The sequence below is a fragment of the Alternaria infectoria genome, assembly GCF_024043175.1.
Source record: "Alternaria infectoria strain BMP 0036 chromosome Unknown scaffold_12, whole genome shotgun sequence".
In the NCBI taxonomy this organism is placed as follows: domain Eukaryota; kingdom Fungi; phylum Ascomycota; class Dothideomycetes; order Pleosporales; family Pleosporaceae; genus Alternaria; species Alternaria infectoria.
Genome location: NW_026250701.1, coordinates 922,172 through 937,181, shown reverse-complemented (window position 1 = coordinate 937,181; position 15,010 = coordinate 922,172). Strand labels below are relative to the sequence as shown.

The 15,010-nt window shown below is 51.9% G+C and overlaps 4 protein-coding genes across 4 annotated transcripts; 2 read left to right on the top strand and 2 right to left on the bottom strand.

Moving 5' to 3' along the window:
- Positions 1 to 1,150: 1,150 nt before the first annotated feature.
- J4E92_007521 (uncharacterized protein) lies at positions 1,151 to 1,546 on the bottom strand (the record flags this gene model as incomplete). Its single annotated transcript, XM_051498884.1, has 1 exon — positions 1,151 to 1,546. The coding sequence occupies one exon, from the start codon at positions 1,544 to 1,546 to the stop codon at positions 1,151 to 1,153; it is 396 nt and encodes a 131-aa protein (XP_051351158.1).
- Positions 1,547 to 2,924: 1,378 nt separating this feature from the next.
- J4E92_007520 (uncharacterized protein) lies at positions 2,925 to 4,752 on the top strand (the record flags this gene model as incomplete). Its single annotated transcript, XM_051498883.1, has 2 exons — positions 2,925 to 2,951; positions 3,049 to 4,752. 2 exons carry the CDS (start codon positions 2,925 to 2,927, stop codon positions 4,750 to 4,752), a joined length of 1,731 nt encoding a protein of 576 aa, XP_051351157.1.
- A 2,216-nt stretch (positions 4,753 to 6,968) lies between these two features.
- On the top strand, positions 6,969 to 9,230 carry J4E92_007519 (uncharacterized protein; the record flags this gene model as incomplete). Its single annotated transcript, XM_051498882.1, has 2 exons — positions 6,969 to 6,993; positions 7,084 to 9,230. 2 exons carry the CDS (start codon positions 6,969 to 6,971, stop codon positions 9,228 to 9,230), a joined length of 2,172 nt encoding a protein of 723 aa, XP_051351156.1.
- A 3,475-nt stretch (positions 9,231 to 12,705) lies between these two features.
- J4E92_007518 (uncharacterized protein) lies at positions 12,706 to 13,263 on the bottom strand (the record flags this gene model as incomplete). The annotated part of the gene is made up of 2 exons (XM_051498881.1): positions 12,706 to 13,175; positions 13,227 to 13,263. The coding sequence occupies 2 exons, from the start codon at positions 13,261 to 13,263 to the stop codon at positions 12,706 to 12,708; spliced, it is 507 nt and encodes a 168-aa protein (XP_051351155.1).
- Positions 13,264 to 15,010: the final 1,747 nt, after the last annotated feature.

Genomic DNA, 15,010 nt, shown 5'->3' with positions numbered 1-15,010 from the left:
TGCGCGCGCTCGTCGTACATGCCCTGTATCAATGCGGGCTCAGCTGATATGAGCTTTCCAAAACTGTGGGAGCCAAGCTGGTCGGATTCATGTAAAGTATCATTGTTGCCAATGGAAGATGCTATCAAATGTTCTCGTGAATGAATGTTAAGTTGCTTGCTTGTGTATGGAGATCGGGCGGAGAAGAGCTGTTGGTGGCGTCAGTGCACGGGCCATGACGCGAAAGTCACGCGTAAGCGAGAGTCCAGCATTCCAAGGTTCTTTCACCACTCGCACTGCCACTGCACTTATTCACCCTCCGTTCACAACTGATTTGACGTGTCTCTAATCGGATGCAATGACTGACTTGTGTACACCATGATCGCCATAAGGAGACGAAAGTTTGCGCGCCCAGCACAGAGGCTCGCGCGCATCGAAAGTCTCCTGGAGACCAGCATCGCGCCCATGCAGAACCTCGAGCTAAGGCATAGTTATTCCGCTCATCTCATTTCAGTGGCCTCAATTGCCATGTACATATGTACATGGTGTAAAGCTGTCATCTCAAGTCGTCCCAACTTATGCTGATCTCGCCCAGGAGACCTTGCTATCACCTACCAGCATGATGGTCAATTGCCAATCCGACACACCGCTCACGCTCCACGCCGTCCTATGATCGTCTCGGGTCATTCTCCCACAAATATCGAACTGCGTCGATGAGAACAAGAGACTCCACCGCTCGGTTTCGACCTGCACACCACACCATAATTGATGAGAGCGCTACCTGGAAGTGCATTCGGTGGATACACGGCGATGGGCTCCTACTGGGCTTGACAATTTGCGTAGTACATGATGCACGAATTAAGCATCGTACACCTTTACGAGCTTCGTGTCTTGGGGCCTATCACCTGGCCTCTGCTTGCGCATGAATCTGCGGGTGTCGATTCTCCTCACCTACGGACTAAAGCCAGTATCTGTCACTGTCCGAGCCTTCAGCGTAGTTTACGGTCGGTTTCGCCTCTCAGATAGCAACTGCTCAAACTTTGGATGGCTTATCTACGGTGCTCTCGTGAGGAACGCCTGCGTTCGCCGCCGACTCGATAACGGTTATCTTGGCCCATATCTTCGCGGTCACGATATTCTCCGCCTCTTCTGACATCGCGTCTCTCTCGATTCACATCCAAGGAGGGTGATCGACTTCGACTTCGACTTCTCTGCCTGGGAGAATCCCTCCTTCTTTGTCTGGTTTCTCCTCGTCGAGCTGAAGCTTGTCGCGAGCGTAGTCGAGAGCTGCTTCTTCTTCCGCGTTCAAAATCCTCACGTTCTTGCCTAACAAGCCGTTCGATTCGTAAAGTTCGTTCCTCCCTTGTTTTGCTGTCAGCAGACGGACTACGCCTATGGCGATTCCTGTCTTCTTGATCGGAGCTACCATTTCGCTGGTCAAGCTCATCGCTGTCGTCCACAACTCGCGTCCCGTCTTGACGTCTGCATCTTCCACGTGGCTCATTTTCCGTCCGCCTTCTACGTCTTGACTGAGAACGATCTCTTCGTCCCCCGCGGCCCCTGCCATTCGTCCCATCGTCGCGAGTCGACTCCTGTCCGTCAGCCAAGCCCCTTTCCCTTCCGGATCGATGGCCAGGTGCCGCTGCAGGTCTCTCGGTTCGATCTCCACGGGTGCTTTCATACTGCTTCAGTATTCCAGCTTCCATCCATACCACGTCTAGCAGCCTGTCTACTTCAAACCACGCGTCTCTCCATCGGCCCACCTCTTCTACGTCGCCTTCACCTAGGTAGACCAGGTTACGCTCAATGACACCATGATTAGCGCGCATACGATGAAGGTCTTGAGCCAAAGTATTAAGCTCTTTTCTCTGCTTCTCGCTCATAACAAGAGACTGATCAATCTCCTTCTTCTTGTGTTGTAGCTCAAATTCAAGAGCTTCCACCAAACCCGCATTGTCCAGTCTCTCTGTTTCAAGCTCCTTTATCTTGGCTGTGGTGTATTGAGTGGATAGTCTATGCTGTCGGCCCATGGAAAGTGCTTTTTGTATTTTCGTCGCTAGCTCACCGGACAGTGTCAGAACAAGGACGCTTTGTTCGCCATTCATGGTTTCGGTCAACTTTGTACGTGCTCCTTCGTAACTACGGGCCCCGTTTGGTGCCGTCCAACTGGCGACAATCCGTTCTTCCTTTACAGGTGGATGACCTGCGTGGTAAGGCATTTTGCAAGTCTTTTTGGGCTCTATGAAAGATGGCGTGAAATTGTTACCGAGGATGAAGTTTTCTTGGACGAAAGCAAGGTTGCAATTACGTTTTATATACGATACTGATATGTCAAAGAAGCAGACAAAGGAAAATGCACAAGGCGAAACCTGCTTTCATTGAGTGCCTAGTCTTGGACTGGACTGCTTATTACGAACGTGCGCTGGGAAGGATGTCCTTTCAAGTCTGTAAGTCGATCTCATATATGGATTCTGAAAGGTCGATGTGCAGGCTCCAAGGAATGTCTAGGATTGGATCTACACCAGCACTGGGTACCGCATACTTTAGATGGAGCGACTGTTGGGACTGACCCAAGAGGTCCAATTCTTCTCAGGTTGCGCAGCCAGTGAATACTACATAATCTTCACTCGAGACTGTAGCGTCACTTGGTCTTCCTGAATTGGCCGCGCTGCAGGCTAGATTGCGATCTGACGTTGCGCTTGGACAAATGTGAACTGCAACTGCTTCGTGCTCCACTCTAGGAAGACCAAAGTGCCGCCCACGTCTACTCACACGCCTTGCTTTCGCATCAACAACTGCGCCGACTCCGAGCAGATAGTTCGACCTACCCCGAGTCCCCGACCATTCTGCAGAAAACACTATTCGACGACCAAACCTTCCCCTGCCCCGCGTGCACTGCGCAGTGCGCGCTCAACTCGATTCCAGTAGTGCATTCTGCCACTACTATGGAGCCACACGAATCTGAGTCTTCGGTACGTAGATATTGTGCTTAGGCCATCGGGTGTGCTTTATCCTTCACGACATAAAGCTCTACAAAATAGATATCTACAAGTAGCTAACTCAGCGCAGGCCGACGACCGTGGTGACCATGCCGTGAACGCATCGGATCTGCTGCGCGTCGATGGAGTTTTGACCGAATACGCTCGCCATACAGGCAACACCGAGTCAAAGCCGACCGACGAGACCACTGAACTCGGGCTTCAACTAAGTACCAAGAAGCGTTCACACGAATACACTCCTGACGAAGACGGAAAAAGAGTTCGCACCAAGACCCATAGCGCGCCACAAAGCCCAACAACACCGGACGATCAGCCAACACCACCTTCAACCCCCCTCGTCGGATCAGCCCCAGATATCATGCAGATCATGACGAACTTTACAGCAGTCACTGGTCAGATTGTTGCATCTATCAAGGACAAATCTTTGATCAATAATGAATCTACACGCAATACCGTCAAGGATATGTTACGAGAAGTGCTCAAGATGCTCGTCCCTTGCGTGACTGAGATCCGCGAAATGGGGGCTCTCGGCATTGAGATTGTAGGACTTGCAACTTTGCTAGACTCTTCACTTGGGCGTGAGGGTATATTCACGATCATCTGCTCGCCCTATTCCAGCAGTATCCCCAAGCCACTTCATGTCGATTTCACTGACTACTTTGCTGTCGGAGACGCATTCTGGGATCGGGTGGTGGAGTTTTCGCTCGACCCGACCCTGAAACCTGGTGAAAAGGCCGCTCCAAGCTCACAAGGACTGGTTTGCGCTGCATGGCGTCTGCATATTGTCGCGAAAGTGACTCCGCGGAACATCTGGACAACAGTCTGTCGACTTAGTAACGGAAAAGGGGTATCAAATCTACACGAAAACGATCGTTGGATGCAGATGCATCTTCACGACGATATCCTCGGGCCGCTGCCACGAAACCGGCGAGCTGAGAAGAACGGGACACCACACGAGTCGCTAATCTGTAGACGGGTCTCGAGCTACAGGGACCGTGCGATCAACGCGAACGCACATTTCTCTGCGATGGATGCCGTACCACACAGCCCTAGCGAGGGCATGGTACCTGTGGGATCACTTGATAAGGACAGTCGCGATCTGTTCGTCGGACTGAAGGCCAATGCATACAGCCCAGATGGGAAACTCATCGCACATCCGAAAGGCATGGATAAGGATGCCGTGGAGCGCGGCCTTCGAATGGCGAACCGTGGTCCTCGGGATCCGATGCCTCGTCCAGGCAATGCGCAACACCGTGACATGCTTTTCGGCCAATTACGCACCCATCCTTCCAAAGGAGAGTCTAAGAGCCTTCTACGAGAGTCGAGCACATTCAGCTCCGCATACTCAGTAGTAGATTCCCAAGGAAAAGGCGCCCAGTCCTCAATTGACGACTCCCGAGACCATTCTTCCAGCGAGGTCAGTCCATCCCAAGGCATCTCTCAAACTCTTTTCCGGCCCACATCACATGCGCAACAGCAAGCACCAGTGCAAGCTACGGATGGTATGAGGGCGGATCAAAGTTCTAGGGGTGGAGAGGCCGATACTACCGCCACTAGTCAACGAAACGCTCCTGCTCATGCTAACACAAAACCCAAGGCCAGTCCCTTTATCAACCGTCCTGCTATGGCGCAAAACTTGCATCAAACTCACGATGGAGCAATGGTCAACCCCATCCTCAACGTGACAGAGCAGAACCAATCGTTGAACATCAACCAGCCTGTATCGAACTCATCATTTAGCCCGGAAAGGAAAGGTGGCGATGGAGGCTTTTAGCTCTCTTAGCAATCATTGATCGAGATCTGGAGACAGGGGGTCGCGGGGTCTGGTGCGGGTTTCTGCGATGCGACCATTCTATTAACTGCACAGCATGGGATAGCTAGGGGTTGTTGTTTTCTCTGCACTGTCTGGTTTCGATGGCATGTGAACGGACTACCGTCCAAACAGTCACGATACGATGCAACGCAGCTTGCATTCATCGATAATGTAACTTCTCTAGTCATGTCAACATGTCTCTTCACGTTAACGGCACTTTCCAGAACGGCACATGACCCGCGATTGCTCAGCATTAATAAAGTAACGATACTGCCTTACTACACAATGCTCCACAAGATACCCAGCACCAAACTTCTCACAAAGCACCTTATCTACCACAACCCCTCCCTTCATCTTCAGGCGGGTTTCGACTTCTTATCCTCCGAGCGCTTTCATCGCGAGTCCTACGCTGCTGACTTTCGCGGTGATTACGCTCACGATATCCCGGTGCGTCTCTAGATGTACCTCGTTCGCGTCCTGGACTGCTTGATCGACTTCGGTTCCGTCGTTCTCGATGCGCGTCACGATCATCCGCTTGTTGTCGCGCGTGGCGGGGCATGGAGACATCGTGGCCATGACGCGGTGGTGGGGGAGGCGGCGGCGGCGGCGGCGGCGGCGGGCGCGACGGATATGCCCGATACGTTCTTCGCGGATGCTCACCAGAGTATTGGGACGAGCTCGGAGATGTTGGACGATCTCCAGCGTTATTGGTGCGTCTAATAGTCTGCCTACCATGTGTACTTGCACCTTTCCCCTTGTCGAGGTTCGTGGGGCTTTGGGCTTCGACACTGTTCTGCCATTCCGAGATATCGCTTCTTCGTCTTCCCGCCTGCCTTTGTCGAGCGTGCTCTACCTCCGGTGCAGCTAACAGCAAGTTGTCGCCAAGTATATTCGCCATGCCTCCGTTTCTTCCGGCTTCGTTCTTTGACTCAGTCGCTCTAGGTGGCCTTTCGTTGTCCGCATCTGAATCGTCGTCGGGTACTAGCCGCCCTGCATCTGTCCACACTTTGGCTAGAATCTTGTCTATGTCGGCCCAAGCCTTCCGCCACCTGTTCAAACCGCGCGCAAGATCCCTATCGTAGTTCGCTATCGTTTCATCCATGATACATTGGTTGGCTTTCGTTCGCTCGACACTCTGGGCTAACATCTTCAAAGTCTTCTTTTGGAATTCGGTCGGCTCTTTGTTTGGCTGTATTTCTGCGCATTTGACGTTGAAGCGATGAGTGAACGACTCCAAAGAACCTTTGTTATCGGCTTGCTTCAAGCGCGTTTCGTGCTTCCATCTTTTGACGTCCTGTACTGCATGAATGTGACCACGACCTAATGCAAGAGCGGTCTGAATCTTCTTCTCAAGCTCTTCTGTTAGAACCAATGCCAAAGCCTCGCGTCTACCATCTCGTACTCGCTTGAGCCGCGGCCGCAAGGTACTCGATCCCGAGCTGTGTGCCGTTGGATGCACCCATATCTGACAAGCTCTTTCGGAGAAAGTCGTATTCAATTCTGCATCGTCGTACATGGCTATCGTCTTGGAAGATAGGATTCGTTGCGACAAGATGCGCGAAGCTTCCCTGCTTTTAAGCATCATGACAAAGCTAGCAGATTTCTTTGACCGCAACGCTGCTTTGTAAGTTAACAACAAAGGTTTGCTCAGGACTATCAGCCACGCCACTTTCAATATGTTCATTATGGAAGACTTCACAGTGTACGACTGCGCGAGTTGATTGGCTATTGCAAGACACCATTGTCCACGTACATCCCAGAACTCGGAAGTGGGATCTAGATATACACCAAGTTTTCAAAAGCAGCCTGTTCTGTATCAATTAAGGATGCCCACTAGGTTGGTTCCATCCGAGGGGCAGTGGCAGTGGCAGACACAACTACTAGATGATCACGCTACATTCACTCACTCGTTGCACAGATCGCCCCAATGCAGCAGTGCACTACGTCAGGAACTTTCTGATTACGATGAATTGATCCACCCGGAGGGGGCAGAGCTTGCGCTACTGTTGCGAATCACTGCGCTGAAATCGACTACATCAAGTGCGCATTTCACTGATCCTTCCCAGATAGACCTTTCTACACAAACTAATTCTCAACCGAACCCTCAACCGGAATATCACAACTGTTTCGATCATAACACCTACCAAAACCCTTTAACACTTGCGCATCCGCCAAACATGTCGGGTCGTCGTGGTCATGAAGGTAAGCCTTTCCCCTCTACAACTTCCAGAACTATCCTAATCAAGACAGACAAAGACAGTCCGCAAGCATCACGGGTAACACGTCCTAGAGGCTATGTAACGAACTCTGGTCAGACCTTCGATGAACTCGAGGAGGTGGTCGTCGCCGATTCGGAAAGCTTGACACTGAGCCCGGCCAGCCCTACCTCGCACCCTGAACAAGAGATCGAGCGCGCACCGCAGCCGACTCACGCACCTTCTCCACAACCACAACGGGAAGCACACGAAGCGAGTGTTGATAGCCAAGACGGGTATCATACACCTTCGGAGTTCCCCGGGGAAGAGCGCGAACCTGCTGCTAGCTCCCAAGAGCAACCTACACGCCCTCATGGTAGGCAAACAACCGGCCCTTCGCCACCCGAGCTGCAGTCTCGTCCGGGTACCAACACAGCTCCTCCACTATCTCGTCAGGAAGAGCGTAGCTTGGTCGCCATTCCCCAAGACCAGACCGCACGGCTTCATGAAGCGCGGGGACCGATTGCCAATAACCGAGGAGACGTACATGCGACTGCCGTTCGCCCACCGTCTGAACACCCCTCTCCAGTCGAGCTCAGCCCTAGTGGTAGTAGTCGTCAGGGTCAATCATACCAAGATGTCGTCGTGCGAGAGTCACCCCTAGGCTCCACCGATGCACCTATCACCATTCCACGAGCGGATACCGAGCACACATTCAAGACAAGCAAAGTCATGCAGTTCCTAGCAGCGTATGGAAGCGCACAACAAAGGCCAAACCTCATCGTTGACTTCAGTACACCACTTGGTCAGAGGCAGATGCTGGCTCTCATTCAAGACTTCGCTTCTTGGTGGGCTTCCAATGGCGGTTGCATAAAGCGCGGAAATCTTGGTCTCGAAATGCCTGACCTTGCCGGGCTCTTGTTCCCGCAATATGATGGCTTGACAACGATGATCATGTCTAAGCAATCCACTCATGTACCACAACCCATCCGGCAACGTCTCGACGAGGTGTTTTGGGAAGGCATGCTCTTTTGGTTTCGTACTTCCGAGTACGCGGTGGACCCAAAACAGGTCTTGGGGGACAAATGTGGTTTGACTGCGCATGGCAAAGCTCTCTCAGGATGGAGGATTTGCTTAGTCCAGAAAGTCTTCCCCAACGTAGTCCTAGTTACTTGGGGCCGGACTTCTCAAGGCCATGATCTGGACAAGATACACCCTGGGAACCGTTGGCAATTCATGCGACTACTTCCATTTGACCGTCGAGGTTGGCCCGAAGATGTTTCAAGGAAACATAGCCCCCATGACAATATCCTCATGCATCCAAAGGAAGATGAAGGCTGGTCAGTCCAGGAGTTGAAGACACATTGCAACTTCAATGTACTTGTTGCCAACGAAGTCATACCCACTCAGGGTTTCATATTCGCAGGATATCTCACAGACGACAGTCTTGGTATGGTTAAGTGGGTTCGCAATGCCGCTTTTGTTGGGCTTGCCGAGCTTAAGTACATGCCTCCGACCCCATCTGGAGTCGACGAGGGTGCAGTACGGCGAGGTTTGGAGAATAACCACTATCCGCGGCAGCAACCAACCGGCTCTATCAAGCCAAAGCTGTTCCCTGCAGCGTACCGAATGCCAGCACCTCCCCCGTACGTCCCAGCACCGGGAGGAGAAGTGTTTGCCTTCCAAGATGCACCTTCATCTCCCCAGATCCCTACTGGTCCTCGTGGCACAGGTGGCGGTAGGCCTCGCGATCGTCCCGCACGTGGTCCTGGAAGGCAACGTAGTCGGTCGCGAAGTCCACTACCTCGTGAACGTCAAGCTGACCGAAACGGAGACTATGCTCGAGGTTACCCTGGTAGATCAGCGCAACCTGATCAACCCAATCATCAGCAAGAAGGCCACGACCGCCCTGCCGACACGCGTCTCGGCGACAATATCAACCGTCCTGTCTTCATGCCAGTGAACAACGTGATGCAAGATGGAAGATATCAGCCTCACGTTATCCATAACCATGCGTCGCGCGATCACGACGACAACCGCAACCCCGAGCGTGAGAACTACGAGGACGATCGTGGCCGTGACGGAGCTGAACAGGGTGGCGCGTACCAGCATCCTGAGCGGCGCAATCACGACCACGACCAGGACCGCGGTCCCGAGCGTGAACACTACGAGGACGATGGTGGTCGTGGCAGGCATGAGCAGGGTGGTGAGTACCAGAACGGAGATTTACTCAACTATGGTTGAGAGTACAAGAGGCCTCTCGTACGAAGAAGCGTCTTTGTTACTCTGGCATCCGAACCGAAGCGCGTATATGGGTCGATGTCGGTATCTCATCTCAAGAGGTATTCTCGATATACCTTACGCTGAGCTTCAATTGAAGAAATTGGCTTGTTACCACCGAGATATAAAGCGAGGCCTTGTTCATTGTACATGATGTAAAACAATGAAGTGTAGGATTCTTGATGGCGCGATGTGCTTTGTTCAAGCTTTTGTTATCGACGTTCCTTGACGACCGAGGGACGAGACGATGTTCGCGTCGTTCTTTGTGTAATTTTCTGACTGCGAGACCCCTACGTCAAGTGACTTCGTTGTTCAAAGTGCAGTATATGCGAGCTTTAACAGGGCTATCGCAACGTGATAGCCTCAGTCAATGCTCGCTGTTCGTATGATAACTGCGTTGACGATGGTCCAACAAGCCTAATTGCTGCGGCCGGTACATCGGCCGACAGCTGTCGGGTGTTGGTTTCAAACAAATTGTAGGCCTCGTCGCATTTCGAGTTGAGGTCCTCATAGATTCGTAAAGCCTTTAATTCGGGATAAGTGAAGTCTTCGGACTCTGCTGGCGCGGCGGACTCGGGACTCAAAAGTCCGAATAAAGACGTGTTCTCGTGAGCTTGTATCCACACATGTCGCATGCGACGAGAATTGAGGCGCAGAAAAACCGATACCTATCTGAGGGGCGACAGAGTGTGCGAAGGCCGTTTCGGTCTTGATATAATGAGAGGAAAAGGGAGTCGAGGGGGGTAAGGGCGAGAACTCCGAGATGATCGCCTGAAGCTAACCCGAAGACGAGGCGCACGGTGACACTAAGCACATGTCATGACATCACTCATAGTCTTGCAATGACCATGCCCAGGTGTTCTCTTTCTCCAATTTTTCGATCGAGGTTACATGCGCATCAATTTGATTACATTAATTATCTGCGACTACATAAGATAGTGTGAACATGTTGAGTCAGGTCGCAACAGCGACGTGCTACCAGATTAATGCCCGAGACATGTTACTCCTCCCGGAACCAAGGATCCTGAACAACAGCATTCGCTGATGCCCTAGCGGAAGGCTCCATTCGTAGCATGCTTCTGATAAGTGCGCCGACATGCACAATGTCTTCTCGGCTCATATCCTCGCGCCTCTCCCCATCAAAGTACATTTCCTCTAACCATTCTTGCAGTGAGCAAGTGGGATCGCTCTCATCCAAGGTTTTTTTCATGGCATGCCAATCCATCTTCCAACGATCCGGCAAATCGTCGCTGACTGCCTCGAGCATTTGCTGGACAAGGCCTGCAGGCGTTAACATGAAGCTGTCAAACGGTGGCTGTCCGACAATGAGCTCGAAAAGCTTGATAAGTTATTAGATTTCCATCGCGGTATCTTTGGGTTCATGTCGCAAAGGCCCAACTCACCAAACAACCCATACTCCAAAGATCTACACGATAATCCACCTTATCTTTGAAGATAATCTCCGGGGGGCGCACGGGAAGTGGAGTACGCAGGGCGCCAGGACACTCGTCGCTTAAGAAAGATTGACCAAAATCTATGATCTTGATCGAGCGGGAGGGTGACTTGATATCTATAGGGTAGGAAGTGGGTCTGACGAGGTATCGAGGCATGTTAGACCCTATTGGCTGGCCATCCCTTCTTTGCACAGTACCTATTTCGGGCTGTCCAAGTTTCCGGAGGAAATCTTCTTCTCGCAAGGCTTGGAGCGAAGGGATCGTGAACGCTAGGTTGCGGGTGTGTAGATCTAAGGACAATGAGCGGAATTGATATGCACACTGTCATCATACTGTACCTGCATGGGCAATTCCTCGCTCGTGAAGGAAGCAGAAACCAAGCAAAGCTTGTTTCGCAATGGTTTTCGCAAGCTTTCCGGGAAGCCTTTCCATGGAATGCGCGTCGAGGTAATCGGCCACACTCGGTCCTAACAACTCCAACACGAGGCATTGGTGAGTTCCATTTGGGCCACTAATCTGGAAAAAATCTGTCATTCTCATGAGATGCTGATAGCCAGGCTGATTCGATTGCGCCGCCGCTATCGTACGCAAGACTGCAATCTCTCGATAATTATGGGTTATCTCAGATACCGATATCTTTAAAGCGACATACGTTCGGTCCCTAGCAGAATCTCAGCTCAAGTTGTCAGTGTTTCGCAGAAAGCGTGACCTGCTATCGCGCGCAGCCCAGACAGTAGAGTATCCGCCCCGACCTAATTTGTGCAGGACTTTGTATCTGCCATTGCTCAAACGATCACCCAGGTGGACGGGGTGATAGCCACCTCTTTTGTAACGATGTAAAGGCTCGGCATCAATATCGCAACTATGTATATTCCAATTTATCGGCGGCCCATGCTGAGGCTGTACGAATGTAGATGAAAGCGAACGTGTAGACGCGAGTGCCGCTATGAATGAAGTGTTTACGAGCCCTTTCTGAACCGATATGGTGCGAGTTCGAGCGAGCATACTGGCGACGCTCATAATTTCGCTCACACTTGCGTTGAAATGTGAGAGGTGTCTATCGACTCCAAAATCTAGTGGCGTGAAGATCAGATCGTTGAGAGGGGCCCGAAGACGCCAAGAAATCACAATGCCGGGCCGCGAATTGAGCCGGCGCGCGTTTCGAGCCACCCGAACATCACAACCACCAAATCGTCCGAACTTCAGCGCGCCACAACTTCGCCAATATCGACCAGATTCAGAAAGTGATTGGCGCATCCGATTGGAGTAGAGAAGGCGCAGATTCCATTGAGAGTCGGAAATGAGCTCACAGTCGCACCTCTCACGCGTGATGATCACGCCTGCCGGGTCGCGTTTCAACACGGATGAAAACAGAAAAAGCTCATTTGGGTGTCAGACTACAAAAGTACAATCATCTATCTATAACTAGGCTAAACACAGACTCTCGCCACGACTTTGCTACGGCTTAAAGAAGTCGCGAATCGACATTCTCATCGACTCTGGAGTCCCTTCCACCACTGCCTGCTCAAGCGTTTCTTCCTGGAGCCACTCGATAGCGGAGTCTTTACGTAACGGGGTTTCGCGCACACTATTTCGAGACTCGACTACTCTCCGAGATTTCCTTTCACTCGTTTCACTCAGTTCGCAATCTTCCCGCTTCCGCTTATTGCCACTGGGGCGATGAGGCCAGTCTTCAGATGGTTCAGTCGGCTCAGGAGATAGCGTGTCTCTCTTGTTGTACGCGAGCGCCAATTGATGCAGGCCATCTTCGAAGTCCTGAGCCTGTTGCGAGATTGGTACAGAGTGTTCAACAACTTGATCTGCCATGGCTTCGACGCTTTCGTCGATGCTTACATCGCTAAATGATTGCTCGACATCATCTGCCATAATTGCCGATGGCATAACGTCGTGTTCAGAGACTTGGCTACCTTCGTCTCGATAGTCGCCCGGTCTCTTCCAGTCAAGAGTCGGTTTCGCTGTAATCTCTAAACAAGCTGAGGTGATGTCGCATGTATCGCAATTGGATTCCTCCATGCGCCACAGTTCAGCGTCACTTTGAGCATGTGAATGAGATGAAACCGGCGAACGCGGACTCGCAAGACCATCGTGTGAATGCTCGGAAGCTCGGTCATGGTGTTGTCTACCGTCATGCCTTTGCGACCGTGAGCGGGACTGAGAGCGATAACGAGGTTGTCCACGACTTCGCCCACTCGATCGTTCCTGCCTTCCATGGTCATGGGTATGAGGCTCTCTTCTGCGATGTCTGGACCTGTTGTCTTGCCTTCGCGGTCGAGAACGAGACTCAGACCGAGAATCAGTGCGAGGCTGTTGGGCATGATTTGTACTTTGCGATCTAGCCTCTCGCCTCTGTTCGCGGTGTGATCTTCGATGTCTTCTGTCCCGGGATCTTGAGCGAGCGCGCGGCTCTCGTTGTCTTGGAACTGAACCACCCCGGCTAGATGCTCGATCAGGGTCATACTTGTCGATCTGACCACCACGCACCCACAGGCGATCGAGTTCTTGTTGCACCGCAAACCAAGCATTTATCCATCTCTCTTTGCCTAACTTCACCGAGTCTTCGGCTAAGCGACGGTAATATTGGTAGTATTTCTTCGTCCTATGGCACTTCTTCCGCTCTTCTAAAAGGTCTTGCAGCTTATATCTTTCCTGATCAGTAGCTTGTCCAGTTTTTCTAACCTTCTTCTTCATAACTTCTATCAGGTGTTCCAACTCTTCCTCCCAAGCCTCGGTTCTGGCTTCAGCCTCGAAACGGCCCTTGTCTTCATCAGCTACGCTTTCGGGAGTTCTCCAGTATTGGTGAGCGATGCATAAAGCTTTGCGTATTTTTTCCGCCAATGGTTTGGACAGAACCAACGCATCAGGCGACTCTCGCCCGTCCTGAACGCGTAGGAAATGTGCTGACCCATCAGTGCATTCTATTCTCTCTCTGTCTTTCGACGTCCAGCGACGATATATGCCTTTCAATTGATTGGTATGATATTCGGGGTCCCAGTCATGATAAAATAGGGGATGATCGTCCATTGTCGGCAGCTTGAAGATTGCATGATGGCGAAATGAGTCGTGATGATATAGCCTCGAACAAAGGAGAGTTATAGCTCCACGTATATCCGGATTCGGTAAACGTAGTGCGGCTACAACAAAGACATCATTCTTCTTTCATTAAGACAACGGCCTTTCACACTCGCTAGCTCTCGACAGCCCAGCTCTGTCAGCGAGATTGCGACACTAGACTGGATCGAGCATACACAACACCACTGGGCACGTACCTCAGCCTACGACTAGCAGATGCAACGACTTTCGACATTCACTGAGGCCAAGACAACCGCGATGCCTGCCCCTATTTCAACAGAGCCCCATCTGGGATCACAGTCGCTACCACTCCATGGGCACCTCAACTCGCCTGGACCTTTCAACCACGCCTCGACACTTGAACGGGATCGACCTCCATGCCTCGCGGGAGCCAAACCCCAAAGCAGCCTCCGGGCCTCGAACGTGCACAGGTTCCACAGGAGGTTGCCAAAGGGTCACCATACGATTTACGCAATGATCGTAGACCGGCCGAAGAGCACGATGACAATCGCGCGGAGGAGCAAGATCACCGCGGCCGCGACGGACAAGGCGATGAGCCCTCTAAACATGGCGAACCAGATGAGCCTCCTCGTGGTCAAAAACGATCACGCTCACGCACGCGCTCTCGTGACCGAGATCAAGGCCATCCTAGGAGCCCATCCAGGGTTGCAAAACGAGCCCGGAAAGGTAAACCTACTCAGCCGCGGCGGGAACACCCAGCCAGACAAGGCGATCGACCTTCCAGGAACGAGCATGCTCGAGGTCGCGATGCCCACCAGAAACAATCGCCCTCCCCTGAGCCTACTCCAGCTCCCCCCAAGCGCACTCCAGATACTACCAAGCGCACTTCAGATCCTACCAAGCGCACTCCAGATCCATCCGATCGCACTCCAGATCTGCTACGCCTGTGTTCAGCTCCCGGCATAGCCTACACTGTGATAGATCACACCAAGAACACAAGCTTTCAATGGGGACCGAAGTATGGACAGCCCCAGGACACGTGTCACCAAGATCTGACGCATCTGCTCAAAACCGGAGCTGTGATATCCGTTCGACATTGCGATTTTTCGTCCGACCCTGAAGCGGAAGTTGGAGAGAAGTTCACAATGTCTTCGCAAGGACTGATATACATCAAAGAAGACGTCCCTTTTGTGGTTTGCCGAGTTGAACCTACTTACGTCACCGGCTGGTATTGTCGCA